Source organism: Mastigoproctus giganteus, chromosome 6 (genome assembly GCF_048544385.1).
Source record: "Mastigoproctus giganteus isolate SK-2022 chromosome 6, ASM4854438v1, whole genome shotgun sequence".
Taxonomy (NCBI): Eukaryota; Metazoa; Arthropoda; class Arachnida; order Uropygi; family Thelyphonidae; genus Mastigoproctus; species Mastigoproctus giganteus.
Genome location: NC_143580.1, coordinates 126,356,399 through 126,380,032, shown reverse-complemented (window position 1 = coordinate 126,380,032; position 23,634 = coordinate 126,356,399). Strand labels below are relative to the sequence as shown.

The window sequence follows — 23,634 nt, the reverse complement described above, 5'->3', positions numbered from 1 at the left end:
TATGCTATCCAGCTTGCATTAAGTGAAATATGTCCACAGTCAACACTCTGTCCTAATATATTCTGATTTTCTCAGTGCTGTCTCAGCCATACAGGGTAAACAACATTCTCATCATCTTCTCCTACATGAAATTGGCTTTCTAATTAACCTCAGTGAAAAGAAACACTCTGAAATAACTCTTTGCTGGATCCCAGGACACTGCGGAATAGAAGGAAATGAAAAAGACGACAATGCAGCTAAGTCAGCATCAGAACTGCCAAAGAAAACAGTGATAGTGCCACACATTGATTTTAGTCCAATTGTTATTAGGGAAAGTGAAAACGAATGGGCCCAGACATGGAGAAATCAAAACAACAATAAACTGCAGAAAATAAAACCGAATCCACAAATATGACACTCCAGGATTAGAGGAAATCCCAGAGAAAAAGTAATTCTTGCAAGACTGCAAATTGGCCATACTTGAATTACTTATCATCTGTTAGCTAATAAAAATCTGCTACTCGTTGTTCAATGTCAAGTTCAGCTTTCAGTAAGGCACATTCTTTTGGTATCCCCCCTTGATTCAGAAATTCCAGATTCCTTTGCTTTCAGAGTTTATGGAATAACCAGAATCCACCTACCCTTCAATAGATCTTAGGTAATTTGGGAATCTAGATGAACTGTTTAATTTTTTTCAGCAAATCCGATTTGATAAATCTAAATAAAAAAAAAAAAAAAAATTTAATTTGTGTTAGAAACTTAGAAAGACACATCTTGGCCATTGATGCCCTTGTGTCTTAAAATCCTTAAACATCAACGACCTAGGGTTCCACGAAACCCCAGTTGATAAACCCTGATATAGACCTTCCTTGAATTCATTCAAACTACTCACCTTTACAACACTGGATGGCAGTTTGTTCCAATAGTCATTCGTACTTCCTCAATTTGAATTTTTGTCCTTGAGTGTGTAATCTGAGCAAGAGGAAGGATTCCATTGGAATTGAGCTTAAATTAATCCGTTCAAAGCCTTAAACGCCTCATTCAGATCTTTTTGCAGGTGCCGTATCTCCATACACTGCATTTTCCAGAAATGAAGCTTTTCCTAGTAAGAGCACCCTTTTGCTCCCTTCACTAATCTCCTTGCTCTTCATGGCATTCACTCCAAAAGATTCATGTCTTTCCTAAAATAAGGTTTCCAGACCTGTATACTGTACTGAAATATGGCATTAAACAATAGGTTAATCAGCTCCTTATCTCTTCTGTTAAAATTTCTGTATAATATTGACAAAACCCCACGAGCTATCCTGGCAGCCAGTTTGCAGTTCTCAGAGAACTTCATATCTGGTGCACAGTTACCCCCAGGTCTTTTACATTCTTCTTTACCCCGAGTGTGGTACCACACAGTTGGTTCTTTAATTGGAATGACTGCTAGACATATGGAGTACCTTGCATTTTTCATTTAACTTCAATTGCCATTCCCTAGCCCATCTGTCTTATTCTGATTTTAATTGGGAGGAGTGATGGTCATTAATAAGAGGAATGGTGGTGAAGTTTAAATGGAAGGAATTAGGGTATTGGCTTACCCTAATTCCTCTCATTAACCATCACCATGCCATCCTTCATATCATCTGCAGATTAAGCATGCTAATCCTTCCTCAATATTATTAACAAATATTGAAAGCAACAATAAAGGCAGACGTATGGTTCCCTGAGAAATAACTATACCCAACTAATAAGACAAAAGAAAGAAAAAAAAAAACATGCTAGGTATTTTGTTGTTACCTCCAGAATGTGGACCCCTGAGCTGTTGTATGCCAAATAGTTACCAACAAGCTGCCAAAAGGTGATGTAGCTCACGACACTAATACACTGACAGGCTGCCAACATACACTTGGGATGGAACACTCGATAACACCCTTGACTCTCTGTTCCCAGATGATGACCAAACACTCATGAACAAACCAACATGTACAATGAGAATGAGGCCTATGTATGTCTGGATATAGAACACTCTTTCACAATAGTAGAACTAAGAAATGCTCTTAATAGAACCAAGGAAAAGAAATGCCCTGGCCACGATTTAATCGAACCAAAAATTATAAAATTTCTTGCTAAAAGTCAGTCTAACTATTTAATAACTTTCTAAGCAAAGGTATATTTCCCAAGATCTATAAAACTCCAAATGATCCTACGTCATACAGGCAAATAGCCTTGTTACCAGTTCTGAGCGAAGTATTAAAAAGGCTCATAGTATACAGCTTAGAAGCACATTATCTGGATTCAAACCTTCGGTCGGACTGACAGTTAAGCTTCAAACCTGGCTGTTTAACTGAGGGTGCAATGAACTAACTGATGAGCACAGCTCAAACCACCCAGCATTCGGTTACATGCTGGCTATTCCAATTGATTTTGCTGGTGCCTTTGATACCTTATGGTGGCCGAACATCCTCAGGGGAATACAGAAAGCTAGTCTTCCTCAGATCCTGTATAATTGTATCAGCGATTATCTTAACAGGAAAATAGCAGTGCAAATTAAATTTTACTGTATGCAGTGAAATGTTACATATGGATGCCCTCAGAATTCAGTGCTGGGTCCCTGTTTTGGAACCTGGTGCTGGACGACTGCTTGGAGGCTGACACAGGCCAAGTGGACAAGATGACCTTTTTCTCCTTGTGAAGGGCTCTGGAAGACTAGGCAAATCATGCCCTCAACCTTCACAGAACTGGGTACAAACCCATAAGCTGGTAATTTCTAGTACAAAAACTAAATCCATCCTCCTAAAGGCAAATTAAGAAGTTTACCTTTGATAAAGATTTCACAAAAAACAATGGCCCTAACAACAGAACTAAAATACCTTGGAATCATATTTGACCCCAAGCTAACATGTTACCCTCATCTAACAAATGTTGGCAAAAAAGTGAGAAGGTATGATGGCATGATTGCCAGAATAAGTAGAGTCGATATGGAAGACGTTAGCCCTCATTTATAAGGCTGTCTTCCTCCCAGTAATTACTTATGGGGCTGGCATCTGGTTTGCTAGAATGTTACTAGTTAGCAAAGAGCTAAACTAGGATCCATCCAGCGTGTCAGTCTACTTACAATTATCAAGGCATGCTGCACGGTCAGCACCCCTGCCCTGCAGGTTCTGGCTGGTGCACTTCCATTACATTTGGAAATCATTTTAAAAGGCCTCAACCATAGGCTTAGAAGGCCGATACCCAGTAACGTTATAGAGATCAATATAGACTGTACAGCTGATCCTAAACAGGAAACGAAGAGGATTCTGACCTCTCTATACTAGGAATGGCAAGATAGATGGAACCAGTCAGATGTAGGGGACATCACTAAGAGGTTTCTGCCACAGGTAACCCTAGTCTCCCCAAACATCCATCCTGGTTTGCACCAGGCTTATACACTACATCTTTGCTAATAGGGCATGGCTCCCTGAAAGCAAAACTATCATCTTGGTTTCATACACAACCAAAAATGTACCTGTGGTGCTGATGAGGGTTGGACCCATGTTTTATATAACTGTCCCAATTATTATCCCCGCAGATATACTCGTGAATAAAATGGGACCCATAAGCCTTGGAGATGAACAACTTCTCATCGCTGAAGACATGCATTACATGGCCTTCTCTGCTATTTGCTCAAAAAGCTTTTGAGACTAGGAGAAGCAACCATGCAATGAAACCTGAACTGGTCAGCTAGAATGTTTCCCACTCATGCAAGTATGAAAGGAAATGTTTTGATAGAGTGTATATAGCCAGCCGAGTGGGCAAAGTGCCTACATGGCAACCCAAAGGTCGTGGGTTCGAATCCCACCTCGGGCTTGGATCAAAGTACTGCAAAAACCTTGGGAGGTGCATTATGGCCACAGAAGCCGATGTGCCAATAACTACCAAAAAAAAAAAAAAAAAGATGGAGTGTATGTTAAAAGTGAGTGAATGTATATAAGTGTTGATATGTGTAACTTGCTGAGTGGGAAATGAGTCCACTTAACTGGGCGGGGGGGGGGGGGGGGGGAGAGATCTAACAACATGTGTTTGTGTGCTGCCTCTATTCAGGATACTGTTATAAATGGGATTGCTGTGTGTGAATGTTCAATAGATTTTAAGTGTGTGTGTGTGTGTGCGCGCGCGCGCGCGCAAAAGTTTCCTTCCTGGTTAAGATGTACAAATTTCAGTGCAAATAAGGCCACTTGTGTAAACTGTGTTATGGCCAAGTGAATGTAGTTGATATGTGTAACTTGCTGATTGTTAACAACATATGTTTGTGTGCTGCATCTATTCAGGATACTGTTATAAATGGGATTGCTGTGTGTGAATGAGAATGTTCAATAGATGTTAAGTGTGTGTGTGTGTGTGTGTGTGTGTGTGTGTGTGTGTAAGTTTCCTTCCTGGTTAAGATGTACAAATTTCAGTGCAAATAAGGCCACTTGTGTAAACTGTGTTATGGCCAAGTGAATGTAGTTGTGATGAGTAGAAAGAAGAAAAAAAGAAGTCTGGATTTCTTGACAGTTGCATCATTTTAAGTGGCACATGCGTCCTGTCTCTGAGTGTATGATAAAGCATGAAAGGAGCCACATGAGTGAGTGATTGTTATCTACCAGTCTACCTCTAAATCTAACAACATGTGTTTGTGTGCTGCATCTATTCAGGATACTGTTATAAATGGAATTGTGGCCGACCGGGCTAGCCGAGTGGGTAAAGTACTTGACCGGCAACCCAAAGGTCGCGGGTTCGATTCCCGCCTCGGGCTTGGATCAAAGTACTGCAAAAACCTTGGGAGGTGCAAATATGGCCACAGAAGCCGATGCGCCAACAACTACCAAATCAAAAAAAAAAATAAAATAAAATAATATAAATCGAATTGTTAACAACATGTTATAAATACTGTTATAAATGGGATTGTTAACAACATGTGTTTGTGTGCTGCATCTATTCAAGATACTGTTATAAATGGGATTGCTGTGTGTGAATGAGAATGTTCAATAGATGTTAAGAGTGTGTGTGTGTGTGTGTGTGTGTGTGTGTGTGTGTGTGTGTGTGTGTGTGTGTGTGTGTGTGTGTGTGTGTGTGTGTGTGTAAGTTTCCTTCCTGGTTAAGATGTGCAAATAAGGCCACTTGTGTAAACTGTGTTATGGCCAAGTGAATGTAGTTGTGATGAGTAGAAAGAAGAAAAAAAGAAGTCTGGATTTCTTGATAGTTGCATCATTTTAAGTGGCACATGTGTCCTGTCTCTGAGTGTATGATAAAGCATGAAAGGAGCCACATGAGTGAGTGATTGTTATCTACCAGTCTACCTCTAAATGAGTAATAATAAAAAAAAAAAATGTATGTATACCTTTGTATCTGTAAGAGTTGAAGGTGTGTGTTATAAGGTTTGAACATATGAAGTGTGTGTAGTGTTCTGGCAGGCCCTCCCCTAATTAGACTGCAGTGGGGGTTAACCTGTAGGGAACCATCCCTGCCTTGCTGACACCAGGCATCCTCTCTCTTTTGAGGCATGCCTTGGAAACTGCTGACACTGGTTACAGCTAGTCTGGCCAGTGTTGGATTTCGTGCAGAACTGCACTGTGTATGCACAGAGTGGACTTCCCCCGCACATAGGGCACTGACTTTCTTCCCCCACAGTCCTATCCCAACATTTTGCCTGGTGGATCTTACCACCACAAATATTTTACTTTTCCTTAAGAGCTCCCCCCCCCCTCTTGAGAGGATGGACTCCTCCCACAGGGGTGGCCTTCTATCCCTTTAACTTCTTTCCAGGTAGACATAGAAAGAAGTTAGACTTTTCATGCTTTCCTCTTTTAGCTGGTTCCCCCCCCCCCAGGGTGCTCCCTGACAAGCTCTGTTGTAAACCAGGGTTCGTCCCCTGCCAGAGGACTTTCTGACTTGTACTAACCCGGCTGCCTCCCTGACAAAAGGCAACATGAGGCTCCTGGCTAAATCCTGGAGGAACAACAGGCCAATACTGCACTACTCAAACTTATACTATCTCTGGTATTTACAGAGATTGTAGCATCATAATGTATAATACATGGTTTGTAGGGGGAACCATAAGTGCTATTTAACAATAATATACTCCCCATATTTAGATTCTGCATCCTTTAGCTTATGTTTTAGTGACATCATGTCTGCATTTGCTGGCCTGGCCAGTACTTCAAATTCATCAAATTTATTTACTATGCTCCTAGCATTAGTGTATACACAAGTATACATGCCCTTTTTTTTAAACCTTAGTAACCCTAACACAGTTCATGTGTGTTTGCTTGTTCCATGAGGACCATCCGGCAGGCCTTTAAATTCCCAATATAGTGCTTTACAGGCTGCTGCATGTTCCAACAGAAGCAGTTCAAAAGTTTCTCTCTAATGAGCAGAGACCAAACTGAGAAAAATTTTACCACATGAGTTTCTCCAGGGCTGGATTGATTGATTGACAAGGCTCATTAAAGAGAAATCATTTCTCTCTTTTCTGCAGTGCTTTTTTTATAGTAAAATAAATTACTTCAAAATGATTTTTATCTCCACCAATATATCAGCTGTTGCAGTCAGGTTTTATACACAAAATTCAAAAATAATTATAATTTAAAATTGTTTTATCTTACTAATCTTAGGGAAATAGATATGACACTGATCTGTTATATTATCTGAAAATAATACTGTTTGTATGGATTAATAGATAGCACTAATGTTGGGGAGGATCAACATGTTCAGCCTTGTACCCTAGCACCTTCAATAATGGACAGTGGTTGTAGTGATTGTGTGAAGTTTTCCTTTATATCTGTTGCATATTGTTTGTTTTTTCTGTGTTTTGTTCAGCACTATTTTTAAAAATGTTCAGAGAGAATCAAAGGAAGTTGCTGAATGACTGACAATTTCTGCTACATGTGTGGATGGTTTCTGCAAAAAAAAATCAGAGATAAATCTGAATGTGCATATTCTTTTTACTTTGGTTGCAAAACTGGTGGTCAGGACCCAACTTGGGAAAAATATATGCATTGTATTATTACCTGTATTACAAACCTGAAGAAGTGGCTAATTGGGAAAAATAAGAATGTGCCTCTTGATGTCATGGTGTTGCGAGAACCACATATCCAAATTGGTTGTATTTCTGCAAGACAGAAATCTCAGTGATGTTCAGAAAAAATAAAAATAGTGTTAAATATCTAAATATATCGTCTGCAATAAGGCCCTATTCCACATAATGAAAGCCTGCCAATTGATCCCACAGAATCATTGGATAAAGGAAGCAATGATGAATATAGCAAGCATTCTTTTGTCCTTAACTTTGCTGGACTTTCCACTTAAACAGATTCAGACTACGAACCAGAAAATTATTAACCATACATTGCACTTATATTTAAACATGAAGAGTTGAATGACTTAGCTTGGGATTTAAACTTATAAGGAGTGAGAATACCTTGGTTCTATGTTACAACAGTGGATGATGCGCCAATAAAACCCAAACCCAAACCACAGTGGAAATTACTTCAAGCAGGAACTAAAATTACAGTATATAAAAAAAAAGTCAAAAGAAATGTTTTCAAATTATTTCCTTAATGAAGATAGTATGTGTTTTTTTTTTTTTTTTTGTAAAGATATTAATGGTCTTCTGAACAAACTGGTCATCAAGACAATCTTAATGGATGGCATATATTTATTGAACAGTGCATAATGGAAGTGCATTCCCATCAGTTCCTCTGTTGGGCTGAAGGAAAATGGAACTGTATTTGTCATTGTGGGTGCAAAGTACCATCACTTTGAAAAATGAATAAGATAACATTTGTATTATTGCATGTGTGAAATTGGTCATTCATTAAATTACTAAAATTTTGGTGTTTTCAGAATTAGCGAATCAGTTTCTATTAGAATCCAACTTTTTCTCTGGAGGCAGCAAGGTTTTTTTTTTTTTTTTTTTTTTTTTTGTTTTTTCCAGTGTTATTAACCTCTTTTGTTTTTTGCATGTTCTTAAAGAATAGCCCATTGTATTATGTTAAATTATTTTTTTATTATCGTTATAGATTTACTCATTTCTTTAGCTTTTTTTATTTGCATTATGATTAAGCCTTTTTTTTTTTTTTTTTTTTTATTTCTGGTTTACTCTGTTTATTAGATTTTTATTTTCATTAAATATTTTTTCTCTTACTGAATTTTTCTTTTCATTATATTTTACTAGTGTAATTATTTTTTGATTTGTTGGAATAATTTTGCTACCTATAGCTGTAAAGTCTATCAAGAAACAACATTTGGTAGAAGTGCGGTCTATGGCCAATCCTCCGTTTCCTGTAAAATTAGCCCTTGAATCTATTTGTTTGCTACTAGGGGAATCTACAAATGACTGGAAAGCAATCCGTTCAGTTATCATACGGGAGAATTTTATCAACATCATTGTCAACTTCCAGACAGATGAGATAACGTATGATTATTATTATTTTTTTATTTTTTATTTTTTTTTTTTTTAGTTTTTGTTATGGCATCATTAGGGTTCAGGAATTAGATGAAAATATTTGGTATATAATCACAGCACATCACTACTGATTTATCAGATTAATTTTCTGTCTCTGTTCAGGAATTTATTAAATGTGCAAGGCAATATGAAATTAAATAAGTACTTAGAATCCCCCCCCTTTTTTTTTTGGCTTTTTTCAGTATTCACTTTACTTTAAAAATGTATCTCAGAAATAATAGATCTTTTCATATCTTAGTGTCACTTTATATGATATACAATGCTCTACATGAGTTAAATAATGGATTTGTGTATCTTGTGTGTTTTCTTATGTAATATATATTATTATTAGATTACAGATTTATTATATGCTGCAGAAAATTTTATTTGTGAAAAATGCAGATTGGACAAAATTTATTGTAACAGTCAGTTACTCAACTGTTGAAAGCAAAGTGGTTATGAAAAGGCTAAGAATAATTAAGAATATTCTATAAGTGGTATCTACAATACAAAAAATGTTATAAAAATAATATTTTCTGTATTGGAAGTTAAGTTGGTTTCTCTCTCTCCTACTTTTTCAGTAATGATTTGTGATTAAATTCATATAATTTATGGAAAAAAAAAAAATTGCAGTTTTCTTTTGCTGTAATACTATTGCAGCTCAAATTATGTTTACCTACTTAATAAATGTATTACTTTTCTAATTGAATGAGATTATATCATGAAAATGTTTTGGTCTTTACAAACTCTGGCAAATTCTTTTAATTCTTACTAGGGGGCTCTGCCCATCCCCTACTCACTTCACTCGCCAACCCCCAGCCAATATCAAATATACAAAGAAATGTCTTAACCTGCTCGGCATCATTACTGAAGCCACTTCACAAAGAGCTTCCTTCACATAATCGACTGATTTGCTTAGACTTGCCACTCAAGCTGCTTCTTGAAAAGTCTTGTACACTACTCCGTTCTCAAGTCTTCGAAACACCTTGGACGTTTTGCTTCACGTAACAGCAATTTCAAATGTAACCTCTCGACATTTTGCAGTGAGATGCTATTCAACTGGGCGACCACTTTACACATATTTTTATGTCAGTGCCATTTATTTCCCGTTTTGTCCCATGTAAAATGTAGAGGTATGATGGAATAAGTCAAATCTTCTACACCCCTCTTGTAATTATACTAACATTATAATGCACTGATCGAAATCTAATCAGGAAATCATCTATGTAATTATTTACCTGCACATTTGTAGTAACGTAATTGCCCTCCCCACTTGTATCACGTCACCCAAATCCATTTTCTCCCATTGGCTCGAATAAATATCACCAGGAGGAAAACTTTTTTTTTTAATGTATAAGTTAAAATGGTATCCTGCATAGCATAACATTAGCCCAAGTGTAACTATTTTTGACTTTCCTTTAGACTTGTATATATTCATTTATGGTATGATACTCCATATAACCTAATGTTATTATTATTTATTTTTTTTATTTTTTTATTTTTTCTTAAAAACCCCAAACACTATTAGAACCTAATAGTGTTTGGGGTTTTTCTAACTAACTATTTACTAACTATTTTAGGTATTAGAACCTAAAATAGTTAGTAACATGCATGTGTTGAAGATTGGGGAGACCAAAGGAACTAGTTATGTTAATATTAGAATTATTTCTGTAGATATGTAAGTTTTAGGAAGTACATGCAAAGGACATTGTTCCAGAAAGCTGAAGTTGAAGAAGAAAAGTCATCTCTGGGAGTTTCAAGTTGTTTGGTAAATGAATGTTGACTGGTTGTTGTAGCATGTGAATGGTTTGGATGAAAGTATGCAGCAATTACTGCAGACAAATCAGAAGGACAGTGCCCATGGAAGTTCTTATGGAAAAGGCATGTAGTACAAACAATATCTGAGAGAGGGGGTTTGGGGTCTGCATTTAGCCCAGATGCAGAAACAATATTCTGTGGTAGGTCATATTTGAGATTTGTACAGAGTGAGTACTTTTCAGAAGGAAAGTACTGCCAAGAGCAAAAGAGAAGTCCCAGTTTTTTAGATGAAGATGAAGCAATATTTGTGATGTGCTTATGCCAAGAGAGATTAGAAGTCAGGGTAGTAGTAGTAGTAGTGGCATGTGATGCAAGAAAGCAAGCGTATGAGCTTATTCAGCATCAGCCAAAAAAAAAAAAAAAAAATTCACACAACCATTCCCTTTAAATGTTTGTCCAGTTCCTCCTTAAATTTAAATAAATAAATCTTTATTTGTCGTACCAAATTTAAATATAGGTTTACATTGGTAAGTGACAAATTCCCTTCACGGCAGAAAATGCCAGGGGATTACCATAAAATGTGAATAAAAGAATGTCTAAAATATACAAGAAAGGGCAACAAATATACAATAAATATACACGAAAAGATGACATATAAATTGCATTACTCTTCACTACATTTCTGTCTAGAGTCCTGGCAATTGTAATACAAAAGTTCATCTTGACATCGCATCCACTGATCAACTTGTGAGAGATATACATTGTTCAATTGCACACACGCAGTTCTTGACAGAAATTCACACAACTGCTAGGCAACAGTAGCCTCAGCGAACCACACTGCGGTTTGTTTTCTATATTTTAGATCTTCTGTGAGCCTTAGTAGGTCAATTCCTATACGTGTTAGGCACTGAATTGATTCTAACGCACTAGCGGGTATAAACCTGTCGGCCATCTTCAGTCTGTTGGTCTTCATTCTCAAGGATTTTGTACCTCTTAATGCAGATGGCGGGATGTGCCACTCACAAAGCTGCCAGAAGCATGGTGATGATATCGTGCCAGTCATCATTTTGATTGCGGTTATTAATCGTTTCCAGGCAATGATGTCTGGTAAACGCTGCAGTTTAAGCTGTTCAGAGAGCTGCGTGGTCCTTAACTGTTGAGGGAGATGGTGCTTATGGTTTGCCCACTTCAGCAGCCAGAATTCACTTGCATATATTCTCCTAATGTCGGTAGGGGTGGCTGACGCCCACAATTCTGCGCCATACAAAATGACCGAATACACTGTAGTTCTTAAATATCGTGCGGTTGTTGCAGTCTGTTTCACGTGCAAGAGGTGCTGTTTTGTTGCCCAACGTAAGTAGTTCATTTTCTTTATAATCAGGTCAATATGAGACTTGAACGTAAGTTTCGTATCAAATGTTACTCCCAGATCTCTATGCGTCTCAACAACTGGGATAGGTTTGCCATTAAGTTTCGGGTGTACGAGCGTAGGGGATTTTTTGAGCGAGTACACCATAATTACAGTCTTCTGCGGATTTAGGGCCAAGCCAAATTTGTCTAAGTACACGAATAAGTTCAGAAGCTTATAATTAATCTGTTCACACAATTCACTATTGGTCATGGACGGTTGGATGGGTGTTAGGATCTTAATAGGAGAAGTCCCAGTTTTTTAGATGAAGATGAAGCAATATTTGTGATGTGCTTATGCCAAGAGAGATTAGAAGTCAGGGTAGTAGTAGTAGTAGTGGCATGTGATGCAAGAAAGCAAGCGTATGAGCTTATTCAGCATCAGCCAAAAAAAAAAAAAAAAAAAAATTCACACAACCATTCCCTTTAAATGTTTGTCCAGTTCCTCCTTAAATTTATTTAGCCTATCAACTTCCACAACGACAGATGGAAGTTTGTTCTAGCAATTAACCCTCCGCTGGCTAAAGGCAAATTTCTGCACATCTATTCTACATCAGCAATTTCAATTTATGCCCCCTTAGGTTCGTAATCTGAATAAGTGGAAGAATCCCATCAGAATTCAGCGTGCTCAACCCATTCAAGGTCTTATACACCTCAGTCAGATCACCTTGTAGGTGCCTAGTCTCCAGCTGCTGCAATTTGCAGAACTTAAGCCTCTCCTGCTAAGAGGATCCCATCATTCCCCTCACCAATCTTGTTGCCCTTCTCTGTACAAGCTCAAGCAAATCTACATCCTTCCTAAAATGAGGCCTCCAGACCTGTATGCAGTACTCAAGCCGTGGCCTGACCCTTGCCTTATACAGAGGGACAATCACCTCCTTTTCCCTGCTAGCAAAATTCCTATATATCACTGACAAAACCCCATGACCTGCCCTGGCAGCCTGTCCGCATTGCTCAGAAAACTTCATATCTGACTGCACAATTACTCCCAGGTTTTTTTCATTTTCTACTTCCTTAAGTGTTGTACCACACAGTTGGTACATTTCTCTGGGGTTACTTCTACCCATATGCAGTACTTTGCATTTTTCAATGTTAAACTTCAGTTGCCACTTCTCAGCCCATTTGCCCAAATTTTCTAGATCCTGTTGCAGTAACACACTGCCATTACTGTCATTAACAACCCTGTCAACCTTTGTATCATCTGCAAACTTCAATACTAAGCCCGATATACCTTCATCAATATCATTGATAAATATACAAAACAACAGTGGACCCAACACTGAACCCTGTGGGACTCCACTAATAACATTAGTCCACAAAGAACAGCACCCATTGATTACCACCCTCAGTCTTCTTCCACTCAACCATCCTTTTATCCATTGTAGCAACTTACTCTTAATACCATTCTGTTCCAATTTGTACAGTAGTCTTCCATGCGCAGCAGTATCAAAAGCTTTCCTGAAATCCAAGTATATGATATCAAAATTATTTTTTGCATCCAGTTCCATCATAATAACCAATCAAATTTGTCAGACAAGACTTTCCCTTAACAAACCCATGCTGTGTCTGAATTATTGCTGCAGTCTTTTCTAGATGATCCTGCAATGCATCTTTAACCAGTGACTCCATTATTTTACCCACAACAGAAGTTAAACTAACTGGTCTGCAATTACTCGTGTCACCCTTTGTGAATTGGGGACACATTTGCTCATCTCCATTGTGTGGGGAGATCCCCACGGACTGGAGATGTAATCTCTAATAAGGTTCTGTTATTTTCTCTTGCAATCTGAATGTTATCAATGTTAAGCATTGGAGCAGTAGAATTGTTTTTGTGAGATATAAGACAGGAGTGTTTTTTGGAAGGATTGAAATTATGCAGTTTTCTTGGCCCTAATAGGGAATTACCTGGAGATCAGAAATTTAAAGAATTAATGGCGGATATTCGAGCAGTTGAGGTTGTGTAGGGCAAGGTTTCTCAAACTGGAAGGTGGATTGCAATGTGCAGGAGAATTATCTGGAGATCAGCATTCAAGGAATTGATAATGGATATTTGAGAAGTTGAAGCTGTTTGTGCCAGGCAAAGTTTCTCAAACTAGAAGATGCAATACAATGTGCTATCATCTGCAAAACTCTGGATAGGATTTCCAGTCAGTGAAAGACATAATCAATATACAAGGTGAAAAGGGTTGGAGAAAGAAGTGAATCTTGGGGAAACGCCAGCATTAGTGGAAGGGATAGGAGACAGAGGATGTGGGATACCCAATGACAAAAATTGATTAGCTATTCATAAGGGGGGAAGCTTATTTAGAAGATCTTTAAGCCAAATGCTTTTTTCCATTTATTGAATAAAGCAGCCCCTAGGGAAAAATCTGGCAAATCTGCTTTGCATGATAGACATGGTACAATATACAAATATATACAATATCTTATATACATGAAAACATTGTGCATCAGCACATGATGAACCAACTATGCTGTGCGATTGTCATCCTGAACTCAGCTACAACACAACCAGCTGGACAAGCAGGCTACAACAGAAACGATGGAAGAGACACTGTCCACAGATGAGCATCACATCCTAGAGACTGATCTTTGCATTAGGCCAAACAGTCAAGTCTTTAAAATGTTGGGAGCACCAGCATATGTTTCACTAAACTTTTCCATGAATTTGTCCACAGATGGGTAACACAATCCAGTGTATCACCAGTGGGTCAACTGTGGAAGAATCCATATTCTTGATCATTGATCAGATTGGAAATTTCAACATAATTTAGAAGTTAGTAGTTGCTGGATTTAACCCCAGAGGCTCACACCTGGTGAGTATGGGCTTGGCACACTTAGGGTCCTGAGCTGGATATCGTCATTCTTCTCTTTTTTGGTGATTACCTTCTACTTCTCTCTCTCTGTAATTCGGAGTTTTTTTTTTTTTTTTTCCAGCTGGTGCAGCATAAGCCTCAGACTTCCTTGCACCATATGGCTAATAATAATAATCTGCATTAATGTAGAAAGGTAGAGGTAATTGCAATGGGATGATAACTGGATGGAAGGGATTTTGTATCCCTTTTAGGAACTGGTTGGATATGCACAAATTTCCTAGCAGAAGGACAACACGGAATAGGAGTAAGCTCAGGAGCACAGAGATTTTGAGAAGTGGAGATAGACCTAGAGCTTTCATGGCATAAAAATTGTTGTTTTGACCTCCTTTTGACAGAAGACCACAAGAGGCATTGATTGGAGTGTACTAGGAATGGTAGGAGATTTTACTAAGATCATCACTAGCAGAGTTAGAAGAACAATATTTGCTAACAACACAAACACTATCTCTGCATTCTCCCCTGGCTTGCAAGAAACTTGCAGCTAGGCCTGCACCACAACTGAAAAATAATAATAAGTTAAGGTGCCCAGGGAATACAGTGCAAAAAGCAAGAGTTGAATAAATGAAATGAAAGCCAAAAGAATGAATGAGAGTGTAATTGCATGAGAGAAAGAACACTAACCATAAATGTTAGTTAAATACACACTAACCCTAATTTTAATCGTTTATTTTCTTGCTTATTTAGCTTAACCTTTGTGCATTAGAATTTAAATTTACATTACATTACACACATGCATCCTCCCCCTGGTGTGTGAGAAAAAGATGAAAGATGAATTATTTAATTTAAATAATTTAAATTAAATCCTAATAAATTGAATATTAGATAGTAGAAATAAGTGCAAAATTAAGTGAATATAAAAAATAAGGATAGTAGAGCAGACATCAATGGCAGCAAATATGCACAAACCACAACATATTGCATGTATTTAACTATAATTTTATATTACAATGAAAAGAAATGAAAGTATGCCAGTAGCGTGGCAAACCAGTAGAGTGAACAAGAATTTAACACCTAAAATTAAGAATAAAGTACTGTTGGAAAACAATTAAATAATTTAGAAAATAGTCCAAATTAAAAGAAAATTTAATAGCATCCCCCTTTGCTAAGCACCAGTTTCTGAATTGCGTGAAATATCATTATATGTAAATGTAACCAGCCAACAATACAGAAAAAAGTAAAAATAAAAACTAGAACGTACCATAATATCGAATTGAATAGAAAAGAATGTTTCTCCAACAGTACTCTATTCTTAATTTTAGATGTTAAATTCTTCTTTGAAAGCCAGCTGAAGTTGTGAACATTAAATCACCAAGGAAAATTACCTCACTGTTAGGAAAGTTGGACTGGAGAAAGTCAAGTTGCAAAGAGAGGAAGTCAGAGGGCTCCAAGTGATTAGTGGAGTTGGGAGAATGGTCAAGACAACAGATGAATTTGACACAATGTGGTAGAGAGACTTTAAGCTAGAGAAGATCGAAAAGAGGAGATTCCAAATTACCCAGTCTCTGACAGCGAATATTGGAACGGACATATGCACAAGTACCACCTTTGAGGCGAAAGGAATCATACAGCGAATAATTTTGGTAACTACTGGAGATGAGCAGTAGTTGAATCAACCGATAACTGAGATTCTGTCAGAAAAAGTACATGGGGTTTGGCAGACTGAAAGTGGAAATGGACATCGTTGTGATTAGAATTGAGACTACATATATTTGTGAAGTGAATTAGGAAGTGTCTAATCCCATCTTGTAAAATTTGCCCTATCTTGATGCTGTGTTCAACATTCTGATTTCCATTTATAATCACCTCGCAGGCCATGTCAACCCCCTAAAAAACTTTCTCCAATTCTTCTGTTGAAAATTCTTTTGATGCCACTTCAGAATTGTTTTCCTCTACTTCATATACAGTTTGCTTGTCAATTTCAAGAGACTTTCATCATCTAAGGCATTTGCATGTGAGTCAATGTAATCATGTTCATTGGCATAAATTTCGAACCCCAAGTCTTTTCCAATCCACAGTGTTTTAGGCAATGGTTTGAACTTATGATTCAAAACCAGTGATGATATTTTCCAAATGGGGTAAAACATGCTGCCAAACAGAATGCATGTTGTTGACAGTGATTTCTAGCCAAGATGCAGATATATTTTCGATTGCATTCCTGATGTTATAATTTTTCCAAAATAACTTTGTAAAGATGAAGATCCCACTCCTGTTGAGGCTTCAATTGCTTGGGGAAAAGTTTGCCACAGATAATATGCCTTGATCCATGGGGTGTAAGAGAGAGATGTTGCATTAAGTAGAAGAAAACATATTTTTATTTTTTCATTGAAATCAGAAATTTCAGGTGGATGGCCTGGTGTAAAAGCAACAAAATTTTGAACTCCATCCCTTCATCTTTGTAGTAACATTCAACCATCAGACAAAAATTTGTGAACCATTCTCTTGTAATCCATGATTTCTTATTGGATCGCCAAATTACAGGCAATGTGCTTCTTACACAACCCTTTAGAGCTCTTGGGTTTTCGGCTTTGAACATGAGTAGAGGCTTCAATTTAAAATCCCCAGATGAGTTTCCACCCAACAAAAATGTTAAACAAATCTTTTGATGCTTTATATTCAGTTTGGGCCTTTTCGTTTTCAGCTAAAAAAGTTACTGGTTTTCTAATTTCCACAAGTCCACTTTTGTCAACATTGAAAATTTGTTCGTCCTTATTCAATGATGTCTTTCAATTCACTGGGAAATGTAGCAGTTTCTTTGTTTGCACTTCCATATTCTATCCATATTAATAAAAGATGTTCAATATTAATCAATAGCGAACTTCTTTGCGTAGTTATCACTTTTGTCATGTAAGATGCAGTAGAAATTCCCTGCTCTTTATACTGATCCTTCTTTCAAATAATCATTCGCACTGATGCTTCATTAATTTTATTTTCCCTCATGATTTTAGCATATGATGCATCAACTTCATGGCACTTGATAACATCGAGGGTTTTTTTTTTTCCTAATGTAAGCCATTTACATTTAGTAAATCCACCGCTTTCATTACTTTTCCTCTTTCGACTCATTTAGTATTTAAAGGGGTAAAAAGTAAATTGCAAAATGAAAAGTTTGAAATGCTATCACCTTGTCTCATCAGGATGGAACTCTGCTGCACATTGCCACTGACTGCCTGAGGAGAGCTATTGGTGCATGTGAGACAATAGAGTTGGCACCGCAGCATATATGTATGCATACCTAGGCTACGACAATGCAGAATACGTGTAGATATCATGTCTAGGCTATTACTGTAAATTTTCGACTTAAACTTAGTCATAAAGTTTATTGCTTCCTCTGAAAACTAATAAATTTATTATAAGTTAGAATACAAAAATATAAAGAAACAGGAGCTTTCAGAGCGAGGGAACATTTTAGTCATAAAGCAATAAACTTTGACTATTATGGAATCTGATAACAAAGGCCTTTTTGAAGACTTAAACTTAATTGAAAACTGTGTTATAGTGAAACCCTGGTGTTTGAAGCCATGCTAAGTGAGGAATTGCTGTGTATATATATATATATATATATATAACCTAACACAAAAAATATATATAAAATATAAGAAAAAAGTATAAAAATAGAATGCAAGTACAGTGAGAATGCAGGTTATGAATGAAGTAATTATATCTCTCCCACCCACCCCTGGCATTGGGGATAGATTATCCCCCCACTGCCAGCTAACATATCCTACCCCTGAGCAGGATGGGCAGTTTGACCATCCTACTGGATTCAGTACTTACATGGACCTGACAATTATCACCGATGGAGCCTTACTGTAGCTTTGCTGCCGGCAAGCCATTTGGCGATCTGAACCAGGTACTCAAACCCGGTTCCTCTTTAAAACCCCCCATCCCAAGGCAGAGGGGAGGAGAGGAGATGGGTCTCTGGCCCCTTCCCTCCCTGCCTCCCCCATACTTCGCCTGGCAGGGCCCATCTCCATATGACATCTTTGGGGATGCCTACTCTATCATCCCCCATCCTTCAGTCGTCCACCCCACTCTAACTAAACGGACTGAATAGCTACTAACAAAATTCTAATCAATGTCTAAATCCAGCCGCTTTTTTGTAAACCTCTTTCGACCTTTCCAAATTCTAGTGTTCTCTCCCTCCCCCTTTTTGATGTTAAAAACAATTTTACTAGCATTATTTAGAAAAGCATTACATTACCTAGAAATCATCACGAAACCCAATGTGCATGCATTGTACTTGTTGTGTGCAATGACACAAGTTGTGTGATACGACAAGTACAATTGAGCAGCGACATGCTATATTATACCGTTATATCAGCATAATGATTAATACATGAGTGACTATGGCAAAATCTACAGCCCAACGTTCGAAGGAATATCATGAATGAAAGAAAGGGAAGTTGGGCAGAAATGTGAATCCAGATGAAATTCAACAAGAATGTTCCCATTACGCCTGGGAGTTGTCAAACTGCACCCAAAAAAACTTGAGCTGAAATAATGAAGGAATATTGCGAATGGAAGAAAAGGAAATTAGAAATTCAAACTTATCCGAATAATAATGAAATTCAACCACGGAGTTCTACTATGCCTTATACTTACCAGGAATCTAAAACTCCAGCAGAACAAATGAAGGAATATCGTGCACAAAAAAAAGCGAAATTAGAAATGGCTAATAAAGAGATTCCTGATTACATCCATATATTGTCTGCATGAGCTGACAAAGTAAAGTGTAAAGTATATTTAGTGCCTAACGGCACCAGGGGTTTCGCCCATCTCCACGTTGCTTTTATTGTGGGTGTACCAGTTCATTGGTAAAGCCAGAGATTTAAAAGTGTATGGATATTGTACATGTGTAGTGTTGTGTTCTGTTGTTCATCTGGCCGTTTAGCCGCTGGACCCCTACTGAGGCCCAGTGTTGCCCACACTTGGCCCTGTGGAGGCAGACCAGGTGCACCAGTATTTTTAAATAAGTACTCTGGTAGGTCCTGCCACCTAATTTCCTGAGATACACAAGCTGACAGTGAGTTCGAAAAACTAGTGTACAAAAACCCATTTGTGTTTAGTTGTAATGTTTGTGATCGTTTATGATTTCAATTAGATTTGAAACCATTTCCAATAACTTCATATAACTCCAGGGGCTCGCATCTGGTGAGTTGGGCTTGGCACACCAGGGTCCTGAGCTGGATATCATCATTCTTCTCTTTCTTAGTGATTCCCTTCTTCTCTCTCTCTCTGACTCAATTTTTTTTTTTTTTTTTTTTGGCTGGTGTAGCATAAAACCTCCCTCAGGCTTCCTTGCACCATATGGCTCATAATAATAATAATATATGAACTACTTGAATGAATTTCATTTACAAGAAGTGAGTACTTTCATGACTTGTTATACATGTCATACTTAATTAAAAGACAGACAGATACCAACTATGGCTACATCAAATGGATTTATATATCCAACATATTCTACTCATTTGCCTCCACTGGATGTTGTAACTGAGCATTTGATATCACAACATTATGTCAAATTACCCTTTATGCAAATTCGTCGTTTATGTTATGAACATGGACAATATGGGATCCTTGGACAAGTAATAAATGCACCAGTTAACATAAATACTATGGTTCATCAATTACCTAGAGAATTAGATGATGATTATCCCATTAATGTACATGTAAATCGAAGACTCGTACATAAATTATGATATCTACAAGGATATGTGCAGAAGAAAATAGTGAAAATATGTTACAGTATTTGATAAATTCACCTTTGTATGAATTCTACAACATAAAAGTGAGTGAAGATTTCTTCGGGACAAAGGATGATAGTGAACAGGAATATTCAGAACATAACACTACACAACGGCCCCGGGTGCCAAGCGTTTCCGTGGCCAAGCGATTCTCGTGCGATTGAAAAGCGTTTTCCTCTAAGCAACTAGGTTCTCTTTTGTTTTCCCCCTTGATTATTAAACTTTTTCGTTAAGTAGCCCTTTTTCTTAAAAGCACTAAGAAGAGAGCCCAGAAGAAGGAAAGAACCTTTTTCTTTAATTAAATTAGTCTTACTAATTGTACTAACCTATACGCTTGGCCACAAGCGACACTGCTCCTGCCTCCCCGTGGCGGGGCCGGTAATCTGGGTGGTAAAAATATACCCCCAGGGCCAAAGGGAGCTAACATGGATACGACTAATTATCCACCTTTAGAGCCATCAAGCTCAAGGTCAGAAATTCCTGAAAACGACCGTGACACCAACCAGCCCAAAAGGCTTAGAAGGGAACCTGAATGCCATGATGAATTACCAAATTTCTTGGTGATTCATTCTTTATCCTCCCAACCTGTAGGAAAATTGTCACCGTTCTTGATTCAAAAATATTTGGAATCAATTACTGGATCACCAAAAATGGTGAAAAGACTACAATCCGGAGATCTCCTCATTGAAACTGCCACCGCTAAACATTCTGAGTGGCTCTTAAACACAACATCATTTTGTGGGCTCACAGTATCAATTACTCCACACAGAACCTTAAATTCATCAAAGGGTGTAATCAGTGAGTGGGACCTAATTACAGTCTCCGAAGAAGAGCTACTTCAAGAACTAAGTAGTCAAAAAGTTACAAATGTGAAACGGATTATGACTAAAAAAGATGGAAATCTCACTCCAACGAGATTGATCATCTTAACATTCAGTACGCCAGACTTACCATCCTCAATTAAAGCTGGCTATTTGAATTGTCGTATAAGACCATTTATCCCGAATCCCGTTCGCTGCTTCAAATGCCAGAAATACGGGCATTCGCAGCAGGCATGTAGAGGTGAGGCCATATGTCCCATCTGCGGCTCTAAAGATCACGCTCAAGCGGATTGCTCTGTCAAAACCCATGTTTGTCCCAACTGCAAAGAAAGCCACCCAGCTTTTTCCAAAACATGTGAGCTATGGATTAAAGGAAAGAAAATTCAAAAGTACAAAACAGAAAATAAAGTCACCTTTCCTGAGGCACGTAGACAAGTTATGTGTCGACCCTGCCTAGTAGTCGTTCCTATGCAGCTCGCACTCGGAACTTCATTTCTACTGCAGCTCAAACAGATGTATCAGTTTCACCAAACACCTCTCTGGCGAACTGACTCAAATCTACGCTTTCAACCTCAAAGAAAGATAATCCTCCAAAAAGAACTAGCGAAGCCACAAATACTCCAATCAGCATTCCTACTCATACCCCATTAGTCCCAGTTGGAAAAGAACAATTAAAATCTGAATCAGTCTCAAAAAAAATGGAATCTCCCTCCAAAAGCATGGATGTAGATGAGCTGCTAGACAATGAGGAACCTATTCTAGAACTCCATGCAGATGACACCATGGATACTGGACGCCCCACATTCTCAAAAAAGGACCGGAAAAAATGTCCCACGTACAGAAAACAGTCAGATGAATCACCCTTAGGTAAACCTAAATAATGGATAAGATCATACAATGGAATTGCAGAGGACTAAGCACTCATTCTGATGACGTAAGAGATTTAATAGCTCAATTTAATCCCATAGGTGTATGCTTACAGGAAACATTCTTGTCGCCCCAAGTTTTGCCAAAATTTTCAAGTTATACCATTTACAGACGAGAGAGGAACTCGGTATCACCTGCACGTGGAGGAGTTGCTATTCTTGTTAACGCTAACATACCATCCAAGCCGATCCAATTGAGAACTACCCTAGAAGCTGTGGCAGCTCGCCTTGCAGTTGGTATGTCATTTACCATTGTTTCCATTTATATTCCGCCATCTGCCCCACTTCTGCTTTCAGAACTTGACAACCTCATTGCACAACTCCCAACTCCAATTTGTCTTTTTGGTGACTTTAATGGACACCATCCATTGTGGGGATCGGCCACAATGGATATAAGAGGCAAATTGATGGAGGAATTTATGCATAATAATGATCTTAATTTATTAAATTCTAGATCTCCTACCTACATCCACTTAGCAACCGGATCTGCTTCCGCAATAGACTTGTCAATTTGTTCACCATCCATATTTCCAATCATGACATGGTCGGTATTAACCGATCCCTTCAACAGTGATCACTTTCCAATTATTTGCTCGCTACAAACAGGGGTAACTTCAAATCCTGACCAACGATCCACTTGGCAGTTTAAAAAGGCAAACTGGGGTGGCTATTCTGCCCAGATACGCTTAGACAGATTTTATGTTCAAAGGCAACATATTGATGATGTCAACACTTACATAACCAATCAGATTCTGACTGCAGCTAAGGCCTCCATTCCAAAATCCACACCATATCGAAAACACAGAAATAACTGGTGGAATACAGATTGTTTGATTGCCAAACAGGATAAAAACCACGCCTGGAATCATTTCCGCAAGTATCCCACCACTACTAACCTAATTGCTTTTAAAAGACTAAAAGCAAAAGCTAGAAAAGTTAGGTGGAAAGCGAAACGGGATTCATGGATTGCTTTTGCCTCCACTATTACCAAAGACACGGACACACAAGTGATCTGGAAAAGAATACAGGCACTAAATGGCAAATTTGCTCGGCTGCCCTCTCTGATACTTCATTGGAAAGGGAAAGACATTTCTACTCCCGAAGAAGTTGCAAATGCATTAGCAGAATCATTTGCAAAAATATCAGCTTCTGCCATCTACGCCTCCACCTTCCAAAAAATCAAAGCAGGTGCAGAACGGTATAAAATTAACTTCTCCACGCACCGTTCATTCCCGTACAACCAACCGTTTACGTTAACAGAACTTCAAGAATCATTAAACAGATCTTCCAATAGTGCTGCAGGTCCAGATGGAGTTCATTACATTATGTTAAAGCATCTACTTGGAGAAGACTTGAGAACCCTATTAATTTTTTACAATCGGATCTACTCTGAAAATGCCTATCCATCTTCATGGCACCATTCGTTCATTATCGCCTTACCAAAACCAGGAATAAATCCTTCCTGTGTTGAAAACTACAGGCCAATATCTCTTACAAGCTGCATGGGAAAAATTTTTGAAAGAATGGCTCATACTAGGCTCACTTACATCCTGGAGTCAGAGAATCTCCTTCCAGATCACCAATATGGCTTTCGAAAAAATAGATCAATCCTAGATGTGCTCATTAAAGCCGAGTCTCATATCCGAAATGCCTTTGTCATGAAACAAC

General features: G+C 38.0%; 1 protein-coding gene across 2 annotated transcripts in view; it reads left to right on the top strand.

Moving 5' to 3' along the window:
• Positions 1 to 23,634, top strand: part of Dhc64C (dynein heavy chain, cytoplasmic) — a 1,460,071-nt gene that overhangs the window by 952,383 nt on the left and 484,054 nt on the right. The window contains exon 62 of one of the 2 annotated variants that reach the window (XM_090376487.1): positions 8,206 to 8,401. The exons of the other annotated variant lie outside the window; for it this stretch is intronic. Coding sequence (XP_090232613.1) covers positions 8,206 to 8,401 — 196 coding nt within the window. The remainder of the gene's footprint in view (positions 1 to 8,205; positions 8,402 to 23,634) is intronic. 2 annotated transcript variants of the gene reach the window in all.